Source organism: Glandiceps talaboti, chromosome 2 (genome assembly GCF_964340395.1).
Source record: "Glandiceps talaboti chromosome 2, keGlaTala1.1, whole genome shotgun sequence".
Classification (NCBI taxonomy): Eukaryota; Metazoa; Hemichordata; class Enteropneusta; family Spengelidae; genus Glandiceps; species Glandiceps talaboti.
The window spans coordinates 22,686,567-22,700,801 of record NC_135550.1 but is presented as its reverse complement, the minus strand read 5'-3'; the positions used below and the strand labels follow the sequence as shown (position 1 = coordinate 22,700,801).

At 35.0% G+C, this 14,235-nt stretch overlaps 1 protein-coding gene across 1 annotated transcript; it reads right to left on the bottom strand.

Annotated features, from left to right (window-relative positions):
• Nucleotides 1-1,982: 1,982 nt before the first annotated feature.
• LOC144443446 (ras-related protein Rab-1A) lies at nt 1,983-12,566 on the bottom strand. The gene is made up of 7 exons (XM_078132927.1): nt 12,387-12,566; nt 8,516-8,588; nt 7,368-7,415; nt 6,479-6,526; nt 5,773-5,868; nt 4,844-4,975; nt 1,983-3,780 (listed from the first exon to the last, which is right to left on the bottom strand). The coding sequence occupies exons 1-7, from the start codon at nt 12,407-12,409 to the stop codon at nt 3,580-3,582; spliced, it is 621 nt and encodes a 206-aa protein (XP_077989053.1). The 5' UTR covers nt 12,410-12,566; the 3' UTR covers nt 1,983-3,579.
• Nucleotides 12,567-14,235: the final 1,669 nt, after the last annotated feature.

Genomic DNA, 14,235 nt, shown 5'->3' with positions numbered 1-14,235 from the left:
AATCCACTTGAGAGCCATCACTTAATCGACCGATTGTCCAATGTGAATGGCAAGAACATTAAACTTACCCGTGCTGAAGTTGACCCCAACGAACAAGTTCCAAGAACCGACACAAGTAATACTACGTATAGCATTCTTGTCAGTTTTTCAACACACCGTCGATGTGTCCAAGCAGTATCAGTAGTGAACGTCATATTGAGCTTGCTAAAAGTCTAAAATTGACTGAAATGGTACCGTTTACACTGTTTGAAAAGCTTACATGTACCAAACATGCAGCATGCACTTCTTGCACATCGTCACCATTCATGAATATTCTTGATGACGTTATTCATTACCATATTGGGGAAAGAACAGGTGGGTGTTAAATGCTTGTGTTAAACATAATCGTGAGTCCTACTTATTTCTAAGATTTTTGTTGCGCCTGACAGTATTCAAGAATTTATTTTACGATACAAATGCTATAAATGTAAGAGTTGTCGTGTCTGACAACGCAACAAAGAAACGCGCATGTAGCACGAGAACAGAAAAAATCAGTGAAATTTGGAAAACATGGAGGTAGCAGCACTGTCCTTCTACCTCCATGGATGAACTAAACTCAACGTTTTCTCGAAAGAATCAAAGTATGTCCCTCAACATATTACAATGTTAACAGTATAACATGAACAATTGCCAGCAATATGCTAGTGGCAATATGGAAGAGAAATGGTATTTTGGGTTGTTTAATTAACAAAACAACTTTATCACATTTTCTACTTAAACAACAATGTGAAACAACATAGTCCAATAATACTATGTATGTTCATTATGGATCAAATTTGGATCATTCTGTCAGATCCAGTTAGACACTGAAGAAGGACAAGTGGTTTGTTTGGAACATGTCTGTTTCTCAATCAAGAAGTGGAAGAAGAGAACTTGTGTTTGAAACATAGACCAAGTTCGTGTTTGTATCTCATAAATTGTGTCAACGTTTGTTGTATCACACCTAATGTACATGTTGTAGTGAATGTTCGGCTAACTACACATCACATACAAGGTTACTCTTGCACCGGATCACACAAAGGTTTATGGTTCGCCGAGAAACGATCTGGTATCCTTTTCTCATCTGGCCTTTATTATCCAAACTCTTACTTTAAGAAAGTGTGTACATTTCTATTATTAAACAATGATGTCATATATCGTCTATCCGATTGGATGAAAGTAAACGATGAAATCATTGGTGATAATTAATTTAAAATGATATCGTCAGCGAAATTCTAACTAAGTTATCGTATACACTTTAAAGTAAGACTACGTGGTCTCTGATCTATTCCTGACTGGACAATGACATTATTTTCACTCAATTAATCACAATATGTCAATTCCTAGTTTTCTCGTCATTCAATCGATGAGACATTTTTGCAAGATTCTTAACATTAGACATAATTTACACATCAACAATAAATGAATCATGTCTACGATCTTACATCCATTAGACACATCCACACCCAATTTTAGACCCATCTGACCTGCAATTTTGCAAGATTTGTTCCCTAAAATAGTGACACATTTTTGCATATCAACAATGTAATCATGCTGTTAACAATGCTCATCTACACATCCTTAGGAACATTCCATTCAAGCATATATTGAACTGATCTGTTCGGTAGTATAGACGAAAAAATGTCATTGGGTCACCATGTCTTGAAATAACCAAACCCCTATAAACATGCCCACTGAATTTCAGCCCAATAATCTCGCCTGAACTTTTTATGGCAGAATCACTTTGATAGAAGAATTCCCCAACTAGTCATCTTCAGTATATCCCAAGGCAACCGGACAGTGATATTTTTAGTTTAAATCGTTCACACACACACACACACACAGACACTGACTTCATCATGCCTGGCTAGTGCTGAACATTAGTTAGTCGTAGTTAAGACCAGACCAGCATTTGCACAGATCACTCAGAGAAACAACAAAGAATCCAACGTATGACACTTAACATTATATAATTATATTTTTAATAAATGGTTACAGCAAAATTAAACAGAACTGGGCATTTCTGGCCACAACTAAAAATACAGTTCATGTATGCTACTTCCAGGTTGTGATACGTTACATTTGTTGATTGGTGTTTTTTTGTCTCTGCATAGAAATATTCAATCTTTTAAAGACACCCACCAAGGCTGCACTACTCTTACTTTTATATCTCGGTACAATATCAACAACAATATCAAGGTACGGAAGCACATTATTGGGGCTATATACTACATACATACTTTATAATTTCAACACAAAAGTGATTACTAACTACATATACATTAGTTATTGACTACTTCTAAGCAGAGACCAATTAAATACGCTAGATACGATACAACAGTATGAGGAAACTGATTGTTTTGTCTGTCTTATCTTGTATATTGGCATGCATTTTTTGAATTTGCAAATTACTGTCAACCCCTTTAACCCAAAAGTCAATACCAAATGAACTAAAAATGCCGTAATAACTGTTAAACAAGAATACAGAAAATGTCTTTTCAAAGAAAGAAATATACCAATGCACATGTATAGCTTTCCAGATCAAAGAAGTCTTCTTAGTTTCATAGTCTGACTGCTTGTAAATTATCTTGGAGAAAAGGGTTTTACTATTTCCTCGACGACCATTGCTGACATGGTGAAAAGAGTAAAAACACTGAAATTCTACTATTACTACAAGTAACATTGCTGAACACTTACAATAACCTGTGCTCTGGTAAGATTCCCAAATATTACAAATTGGATGCATTTATATTACACAACTAAGTCCTACAAATAACCCCCCACCAACAACACCTAATGCCCATTTACAGCATATCCCAGAACTACGTTGAACTGACTATTGATATCAAATGCTGTACATGTACTTTGAGGGTCACTGGTGTCTGTTGGGTAACGTACATGGTGTAGAATGTCACCAGAGCTAAGCTATTGAGGAGGGTTCACTGGGACATCTGATATGACTCCATCTGTGCCAAAAATTTAAGAGTAAAACTGCATGTGAGACATCTTACAATGTGTACATTTCTCAGTATTTTCATCTAATAGAAATAAATGCATGCGAACAAATGACATGATTTATTTTAACGATATACTTCAAAAGCTGTCTGATACAATATTCAAAGCTTTTTAAATTTTATTACATAAATTAAACACTGGGACGTTTTCTACTTTGATATGGACAGAGAGCTTGTATGAGACTACACTACGAGTGGATAACCCTCTTCCCCGAATAAAAACATTGAATACTGCATTTTTCTGTCAGTAACTTTATAAATTATCTTCACAGGACACCATCTTTGCTGGTTAAGTATCGTCTACATACTGAGAGCTGTACAATTTGACTCTCTATTGGATACATACTACAAGCTATTTTCAGCTAGATACTGCCAAATATTGTAATTTAATTCTTTTGTGGTTTGTTTTCTCTCAACATCCCAGCAACTGATATTCCCCAAATTATATAGAATCACAATATCCCATTCGGAAACGCAAATTGTATAAACCAGGCTTTGTGAGATATTTAAACATTGTAATAGCTGTACAGTCCATTCTGAAGTCAATTTAACAACAACCTCCCCCTCCCTGTTTTACAGGAGTGCTTGATCCTTGGATTTTGACATTTTGTTTTCCGTCTTGTGGCATGCTACCTGGTCCCATACGATTCTTAATTTCTGCTGCCATTGTCATGAAAGCCTGTTCAACATTTGTCGCATTCTTAGCACTAGTTTCAAGGAATGGAACTTCCAATTGGTCTGCATACTCCTGTTGTGAAAGAAAATTGTTTGAGTTTTAGCAAGTTTTGAGAATTTCCTAAGGAAGAACAATTCTTCAAACACCAATCCAAAAATTTGTACAGAAAAACAAACAAAAAATCATGCTCATGTCCTCATTATTACCTATTCTACAAAAGAAACAAAATACATTTTTGCTGTTCATTCTTTCAAATATGATTGCATGCCATTGCACTTATCAAACCCTATGTGAATTGTCCATCTACCAGACCCTCTGTGAATTGACACGTCACCATTAATAATGTATATACTGATAACACAAGTTTCTGATGACCTTCCAGGATATAACAAGAGCTGTGTAAATATTTACAACATGCAGAAACAACCTGTTTATAAGTTTACAAGCTTTTGTTGTATTCTAGAAGTCATTTAGCATTTAGTAGAACCTACTACTCTAGGCCTGAAGACCCCAGTCTGTGTGTATACTTCTGCTACTAAATACAAGTGTTTACTCTATAAAGAAACCCATCAGATACAATTTTTAAAACAGAAATCTCAAGACATCTACATCTACCACAGAGTGATCTCTAGTTATGTGAACTACATGAAAATATACAGCAGAGTTGTGGTTTCAATGATATATGCAACACATATGCTATCTGCATATTGGTGACCACATCTGTTGCTTTCATCATATTCATCCCATTATTTGTGGTATATTCATCTATACACACACAGTGACACTATGATAAACCTACTATGAGATAATGAAGTCAACAGATCAGCAGCTAAAGGTAAACCATGGGTACAGAAGATAACTAACACAGCACAATATAATATTTGCTGTCTGTATCGACAAATTTCCTGTATATCATATTATTTATGACTGCATTATACATACACTTTACTCATTTTGGAACACGTGACATAAATCACTGATCAGAAACTTTATATTTACACGTCTCACAATATGTACAGAGGCAACAAAATAGATATCTGCACTTTCATTGTTCAAAAGTCTATATTTAGGAAATGCGGCAGCACTTGTCATTGCTTAGATGCGTTACATGCAAGGAAGTTGAGACATGACTTACCTTTGCCGTTGTGTAATCAACTACTTTCTTTGTGGTCAAATCACACTTGTTCCCCACAAGTAGTTTATTCACATTTTCACAAGCATAACGATCTATTTCTTGTAACCACTGTTTAACATTGTGAAATGATTCCTGTAGAACAAGTAAACAATGCCATATCAGTATTGCAATTTCATGTTTTTCAAAATCTTGTGACTATGCCTGTAACATGACCAATGTTGATAAAACTAATCTTTGTTGAAGACACTGCAGTCTCTCAAATCATAAGTCACCTTGATAGGATTTACTTTTGTTGGTCAGTCATGAAATAAAATTAAAGATACTACTGTGCACTGACAGACACTGTAATCAGATTTATGTGCTAAATATCTTTCACAAGATGCAAGACATTGATTCAAAGATGGCATTTCGCTGTAAAATGTCGCAGTCAAGGACAATAATGTGTTATTGTCACTTAACATAGTACAAGAAGAAATCCACCATAGTGATCCATACTGTATCACTGTGTCTGTGATAAATACTGAGTGACTTGACTTTGACATTTAACCTACCGAATGACTTGACTTTGACATTTAAGTTCAATATGGATATTTAGAATGTCTGCAACAGTTAAAATGTAACTGCTACTTACAGGTGTAGAAACCTAAACTGCTTTCTATAATTTTTTTTTTACTGCTATTCATACAAAACGTTATCCTGTACACATGACTGGATGGCCATCATAACTATGATGTCACTGTACATTATAAAGTAAATATAGGTACCTACAGTAGTCTCATTTCCTCAACATGACTTATTCTCTATTGACTTTTGATTAGGTTCCAACATTTTTTAAATATGACATATATAATAATATACGGTACTTCACTTTAGTGTTGGGTGGTAGAAATAACTGTTCAATATCACTTGAACAGAATTAGCTTGCTTACCTGGTCTGTAACGTCATAAACAACAATTATACCATGTGCACCCCTGTAATAACTAGATGTGATAGTACGAAACCTTTCTTGACCTGCCGTGTCCCACTACACGAAAAAAAGACATTGATTTTAGCTACTAAGATAAAACAGTGATTTAGCTCACTTACACATCTAGATTATTTTCGCAACAGCAGAATCAAATATCATGCCGAGCTGATTACTTCAGATGTATTGGACTCTTTATCACAAGCACTATTAGTACATGCAGTGAGATATGCATCAATCATTGACAGCTTTCAAAGCCTCCTTTTGACGGAAGTCTTTCATCCAACTTGCTATATATAGTCATCAAAAAATATTCAAATTGTCTTTAGCTTTCAAAACAATCAAAGAATATAAAAATATGTGTCTGCATTTCCCAAATGTGTGATAACTGTACCAAATTCACATCTCTGATGAAATTGTAGCTAGAAAAATCAGACTTTTTTTCATACTGAAATACTCAAATCCTTGTACAACTAGTTGTTTAGTGAATCTATATTAGGACTATGAGTGAAGAGAGTTCTATTTTTGTACACTATTCATACAATGTGTCCACTCTGCCAAGTGAATATAATAACAGTATAAATGTGGCAGATCATATGGCAGATAATGTATTCATTCATGCAGCGTACGTATTCAGGATACGTCTGGGCAAAGTGTATGCAATACTTACTATCTGAAGTTTTATTGTTTTTCCATCTAATTCTATTGTTCTGATTTTCTGAAAATAAATACAAAAGACAAAAAAGCATGTTTCTGTTTTAAAATATGGTATGTCAGCATAATTGATCATTGTCATCAACATGGTATTTCACTTTGTGAATACAACCTAGAACATTCTGTAAGGCTACTATAATCACTCATCTGTTTTGTCTAGTTTCCAACACACATGTAAACAGAGAGAACACAGTGAGCTAACACACATTTTCTGTAGGTACATTGGCAATGGTCCAACACACAGAAGAAAGCTACCTGTCTTTAAATAATACAGTACAGAAATTTCAATATCAGTTTGCATGGTTCTGAAATTACAAACACAGATCAAAAGAGAACATCACCATGTCTTGTTTCTGTGGATGTATGTACCAGCATAAACAATTCATGTTTTCAGCCATGTTTCTGCATGTAACAGGTATGTTGGTTTAGGTAGAACTATGTATGCAAAAGTAACTCACATGGAAATAGACTGTTGTCTGTTACATAAGAAATGGACGAAAATAAATGCTTCTATTGTCCAATGAAAACAAAGGCAAGTTCAGAATTCCACATTACATGAAATACATTGTTGTTACAAAATAATTTTTCATAAGTCACAACACACTGCACAACACATTCAAACTCCTATCAATTTTCCTCTTCTGTACTACCCTGCATATGTTACACCATATGCAGCAGCCTCAGCAGGTTAACAATTCTGCTTTTTTACATTACAAATAAGGTCACATTTCTGTCATTGATACTCTTATTCTTTGATTGTGTAATCGATATAAAGCTAGAGGTATTTCAAACTTGATTGAATGCACTACATACACACAATTTGAAATAATAATAATAATACTTACAAAATCAACACCAATTGTACTGATGTAACTTTCTGTATATGTATCATCCTGTAAATGGACAAAAAACAAAACTGAGTAAAGAATAAAACCTCACAATATACATTCATGACTCAAGAATTTGCTTTATACTATATATATATTTTTTAGTATAGAGTACTATTTTCATTCCAGTGAGACAGTTTCATGAGATTGGACTGGCTTCATGTTTAGTTATGAGTCCATGGTAACATGGTTAGTCATTCCAAAATGACTAATTTGCAATAATACACAGTATTTATAAATATGAAATCAAATCAGTGCTAACATTACATGAAAGGCTATGATAAAGGCGGTGCAAATGCTGTACACACAATTCTGTATTTTCGTTATGAATACTTCTGGGCTATGGAAATTGTGATGTGCTCATGTTATTGTTTCCTTATCTTTTTCAGTGTTCTCCAGGGATTGTTTTGAAAACAGTGAGGTACATTTGCAAAATTTATTCATGTGATTTGCATAACAATTAACAATTAGTTTTTGTCAGGAAAGCTACTTTTCAAACTAAATGTCCTGAGATGAGTACACTTAAAAATCATTAAAAGTTTGCGTACACGTGTATATGTTATCGCACCTGTCCGAAATCTTGTGATATGCGAAACTTACTCTACTTTACTGTAGAGGACTTCAAAAACTCGCGAGAGTTTTTGATGTCATTTTCGACACGTTGGAAGTTTGTATACAGTCATCCTGGTTGAACTTCGCACTATATGATGGCCAACTATAGTGTTTTCAGAGTAAATTTGAAAATGAAACTAATGATTGAACACTTTATCAAAAGGTATATGAGTCTGTGATACTTTTTTGACGACGTTGAAGAATACAAGTCGAAAGTCTACAGCACATTTGTCATGCAAGTCATGTAATCATAGAGAGTGGAGGGGAAATACCTTATTGCACATTTCTCTTAAATCCACTCAGTGACTGCACATGCTTCATTCATGCAAGCATCTGAGTGAGCAAAATGACATTTCCCCTTTTTGTATTGTTTGGTACGCAGCATATCTTAGAAGAACTGTGCATGTGTCTTGCCTTTAAAAACCCAATATCTAATTACAATTGTATAAGTAAAAATAAACTTTTATGACCAAAAAATCTAAGCGCATACTCACTGCAAATCGTAGCAACAAACATGATTTTCCTACACCAGAGTCACCAATCAGTAAAAGTTTAAACAGGTAGTCACTAAAAAAGAAATAAAATACACAATGTTAAGATAGTGCTGAAATACAACATGAGATAAAATACACAGCCAAAACATACAAAGTGCATAAAAAGTCTTGTATGTGTTATACATTGACATAAAAAAAAGCTTTTGGGGAATAATCACTGGAAGCTTTAGCAAAGAATGATGACAACTGGAACAGCAAGTTTTACTAGGTGGTGCTTTTCACACAGTCATGCTTTTGTTGGAAGTATCTAACCTAAGACAAATTTCACATATGAAAATATTTGGGTTACTACGCTCAATGTCATTAATGATTATAGACAACATAAAATTGTCACAAAATTCACCTATCTACTACATGTACTAGTCGTTGAAAACTGAGTCACTTCCTTGTGGATGTAATGCTTTTTGCTGTTATAATCCTACATCACATTTATGAGCCTAATATTGTCACGTAGACAAATACTACAGTACTAGAGATGAGGCACCATGATAAACATCTTGATTTATAAATAGCCCAAATGTTGAATTCTAGTATATTTACTAGTTGAAGACTTATTTCCCTGTGGATGCACAGCTTTTTGTTGTTATAATCATACATCATATTTATAAAAGTCAATGAGCCTAATATCGCCACACTGATAAATACTGCCACTGTGGAGATAAGGCACCATGATAAACACACTGAATTCCATTAATAGCCTCAATGTTGAATTACTAATATTGGATACTATTTATACAAAAAAATACATATCAAGGGAAAGATTAGATTTTGAAATTATACATCAATAGTACAAAACATTATCTTCAAGCAAAGTGACATACTGCTATTCCATATCTGAAACCTTGCCCACATATTTCCCATGTATTGTATGTATTTTATTAAACAAGGCATTCGCCATTGCCAACTATTTCCAAACTGTTGTGGTAAATTTATCAGTCAAATCAATTATTGTAAATTAACCTGTATTCAAATTCTGACTTCGCTCCCCTCCCCATTCCCTTGTCAAGTGTTTACCACACATCAGGATGCTATTTACATATCAACTTTTTGCATATTCATATCTAACTATACTAGTGAACCATATGAATGAAAAAGAACAATAGGATTATAATATGTATCATTTGTATGTGTGTCAGCTTCACAAGGCTTGGCAGAATAAGTTAATAAGTTCTCATTCATTACTGCAATAATTTATCAATTAAAGAAGGAAAATGATCTGATACATGTACAGCATGTCAAATTTCCTTCTTTGTATGCAGATATAGTTCCAGATCAACCAGTCTATGTAAGTGATAACAAGGAGGTAATAAATATGCTGTAGTGTTGCAATCTACTTGAGCATGGTTTTGAGAATAGAAATATGCATGTCAACATGGCCGCCTCCACATCACATCCAGGATATGAACACATGGTTCTTTTTATAATCACAATCTACTACAACACACAGTGCTTGTACTTGGAGCCCAGTAGCTGAATCAGGTAAACCAAGCCTAGTTTCTAATACATTTCCCCATAATTATGTTTGGGAACACAATGGATACACTAGTTTGGTAACTCAGATTTTACTGACTCACTATCCTTAGCATAAACATGGCACTAATACTGATATTGACAAAGTATTAAAGTCTTTCTATCAAATGCATGCAGCCAAGATGGTGTTTCAACTAAAAGTAGAATACTAGTATATCTCATCTTTCATGCTACACAAACCTCTGTGAGATTCAGACAAAAGCTACATAGTACCTTCAAAACTGGATTCCAAAAGGTAACTCTATTTACTACTATCCGAACATACTTACATCATCAATTCTGGGATGCTGTAACTATATGTAGTCATAAAAATATATCCTAAATTCCTAAATCCACAATACAGATAGACTGAAAGATATGTCCTTGATGGTGCTCCTGGTAACCACAAGCTAAACGAGTGATTACATTTTTTCTGGAGGAGTATGACGAATTTTTCAGTCTAAAATACAGATCACTATGGATGTAATTAGATTCTCATCTTCATCCTGCATTGGAAATATCTTAGACATTAAGGTATGCATCGATATCAATCTCTGACTCATCATGACAAGTTACTATAATTCACGCACAATTCCTTTGGCAGTATGAAGATAATATTTGAGATTGCTGGTTTATTTTCTTCTCCTCCACTTCACTGATTTTACTGTGCCCTATGGCTAATCGTGTATCATGTATGACTGAGTATTATGAAATGAATGATTATCAACATACTATTCACCACTGGGGCTGTTACAATGTACGATACATCTGTAGAATAGCCCTAACCTGAAATGTACAGAGATCAGTCAATAATTTCCATCAAATCTCTAAAAAGTCTACACAGATGTCATATTTTATGGTTTTACAGTACACCTTGTGACCTGTGTATGACTAACAATAATTGTGTTCCTCTGGGAGCCCTTGCTAGCTCCCACCAGTAACAAATCTTTCAAATAAAATATTTCACACTTGTCAGAGTTTTACCAGTAATTTCTTCAAGAATTCATAGTGAAAGATATGGAAAACTTGTGACATGACACAGACAATTGCTCTCAAACTCAGATGTTGCCTTTGGTATGATACAGACAATGGAGTGGGGGTCATTAGCCTTGCATACATGCCATAACAATATATCAGGTAAGGATTGACTGTGCCATGCCAGTTGTATTTTGACAAACAGTCCAAACAAATATTCACAAAGAGATATATTGTCTATCTTGATGTCAGAATCTTTGTCATACTTTTCTCCATAATGTGAACGGAAGTGAAGTTCCCTAAACTCACAATTCTCAAAAAACTTCTGTAAATGTACGATTCTAAATTGATATAACAATCTATACATATTGATATAATATCTAGAAGACAACTTATCATTCCACATGTCTAAAATAACCAAAGGAATGTGTGAAAATTAATATTAATTGTATATTTTACACAGATATTGAGAACTGAGACAAGCAAATTGTTCATGTTTACCCCTCTTAGTCTTGGTACTGGCATGACACAGCACCTACAATTTAGCACTTCCTGGTTGACACAAAATAACACTATCGGCGTTAAACTTCTCTTATTTTCCCCTATCTCAAGGGAACTATTTTTTAAATTGTATGTCTACAAAATATAAGTACGGCTTAACAAGTAAAAGATGTAGAAATCTGACAAAAATGAAGCCAAAACTATAGCGGACTTTGATAAAGAAATACGTCACGGGCTCCACCTCTTCTAAAGGCGATCACATGATATTGAGCCACCATGCATCATCGATGCCATGACTTTCATTTGCAAATTACATAAACAAATTTAAACGTTATCAGAAATTTAATGAAGACGATTGTCGTACCAAAAGATAGCTATCCTTTCTTCGCAAATACCAGTTAAATTGTTTTCTTAATTTCGACATTCGTTACAGTATAAAGACAGTCCCAACTGTCACGAAATGCCGGTTGAGGGAATCGCCCTCTTTACACACAGTGCGCACACACAACTAGAATGGCCTCTGCCCATTTCGTCACTAGGTCATTCATTTCCTACATGGCTTTTCTCTTCCCAATTCTTGACAAACATCATACCATTTTTATACAGAGTAGTTCATTTGGCCAAGAGGCCGAGTTCCCGCTACATTTCAATAAACCTATTGACGGGAGAGAATACACATACGGAGCATATCGAACAAAATCATACACAGAGGCCGGCAATAGGTCTCGGAAACTGACGCATCGCCACAGAAATAATATTAAATACGGCAACTTATTCCTTTCAAGCTGGGAAATTATTCCCATCTAAAGGCGACACGTGTACTTACTATTCGGGATTCATTGTTGACATATCCAGGGGACTTCTACACAATGAAAAAAATGGCTTTTATCCTTCTACCAGATCTGAAATTCGGTTACGTTGACGATACTCTGTGATGAGATCTGCCACGAAAGGAAGTTCCAAGATGGCTTCCTTTCTGTCTGAGCGAATCCAATTTGAGCCTATAGGGGGGTATCTCTATTGCTGTACTTGGGAAATGACGTAATGCAGACGTGGCACCATCTGACCTCACACATTAGCTCATGAATGATTCATGACCCGGTGCATTCATGTCAAACCGACGTCCACAGTCACTTGTAAACTAATATTTCATTCCAGGATGGTGATACATTCTAGTCTAGGATGATCATAATACAGAATAATGACGTTATTATTATAGGTATTTACGATACGATACCGTTACGGATCTCTTATCTGAAACAGTGACCCGTAACGGTATTTTTTGAATATCGCAAATACCTATAATAACGTCACAATTTTGTATATTATGATCATCCTAGACTAGAATATCACCATCCTGGAATGAAATATTAGTTCTCAAGTGACTGTGCCGACATCATATCCCACTATGCCGTACCCATCGTAGCAAACAAACGGGAAAACAATCTACATCATACATGCACTAACGCAAAGAGAAACCGGTAGCTTTTAGAAGCCTCCCCTTCCCCAGACATTTTATCATATACATGTAGAACAAAAAGAAAAATGAATGAATGAATGAATGAATGAATGAATGAATGAATGAATGAATGAATGAATGAATGAATGAATGAATGAATGAATGAATGAATGGACGGACGGACGGACGAACGAACGAACGAGCGAGCGAGCGAGCGAGCGAGCGAACGAATGAATGAATGAATGAATGAATGAATGAATGAATGAATGAATGAATGAATGAATGAATGAATGAATGAATGAATAAATGATAATAGATGGGTTATGGGTGGATGGATAGATAGATGGACGGGTGGTGGATAGATGGATTGTGGATAAATAATTGGTGGATTCTGGATGGATGGAAGAATGAATGGATGGAGGAAGGGATTGATGGATGGAGGGATGAAGACTGAGATCAGAGCTAAAAAAAGGAAGATGCAAGAACAAACGAACGACTGATGCATTTTAAATACTAGTACATAATATATTCCCAAAGGAAGGCTACTTACTGGTTAAATTCCCATCCGAACTTGGCGTTTTGCCCCTTGTCGGGTGGTATAAAATTACAACACCCGTTGTGCCATGGTCGCGTGCGCTCCAGTGCCATTACTCGTGCACGGTTGAGGAATGTAAAATACTAGTAAATTGCTAAAGAGATCGACTGACTATCGTTGGGATATAGGTATATACAAAATAAGAATGCAAATTTCTGTGTTCTCTGTTTATTGTTACTTTTCTTGGCAGCGTCTTGCGACTCGTAGTCTCATACACGACAACAGTAATGACGTGTCGCATTGACATAATAGAACCGATTCTATTTTCGTCAGTTACTCACACCTTGATCATTCAGTTTAATATTAATTTGTATCAGACGTCTTTCTGTACACCTGCCTTGTATAGATAGAAAGTAGTTCAAATGGCCATATACAGGTGAAGGACCCCTGCTACATCGTGCTGCATTCATGGTATGGGAATCACTAATTATGCAAATTAAACTAAAAAAAACTATGGTAACAGTTTTTTTTTGGACAAGCGTGCTTTCATAGGTGTATGTATGTGCCAAATTATACGGAATTTTAAGAGTGCATGATACTGCTTAATTACTGAGTATCGTTCATTACCTAAAATCATTAAGTATGCAAAATTTTCATTAAAACTGTAAGCTATATCAACAA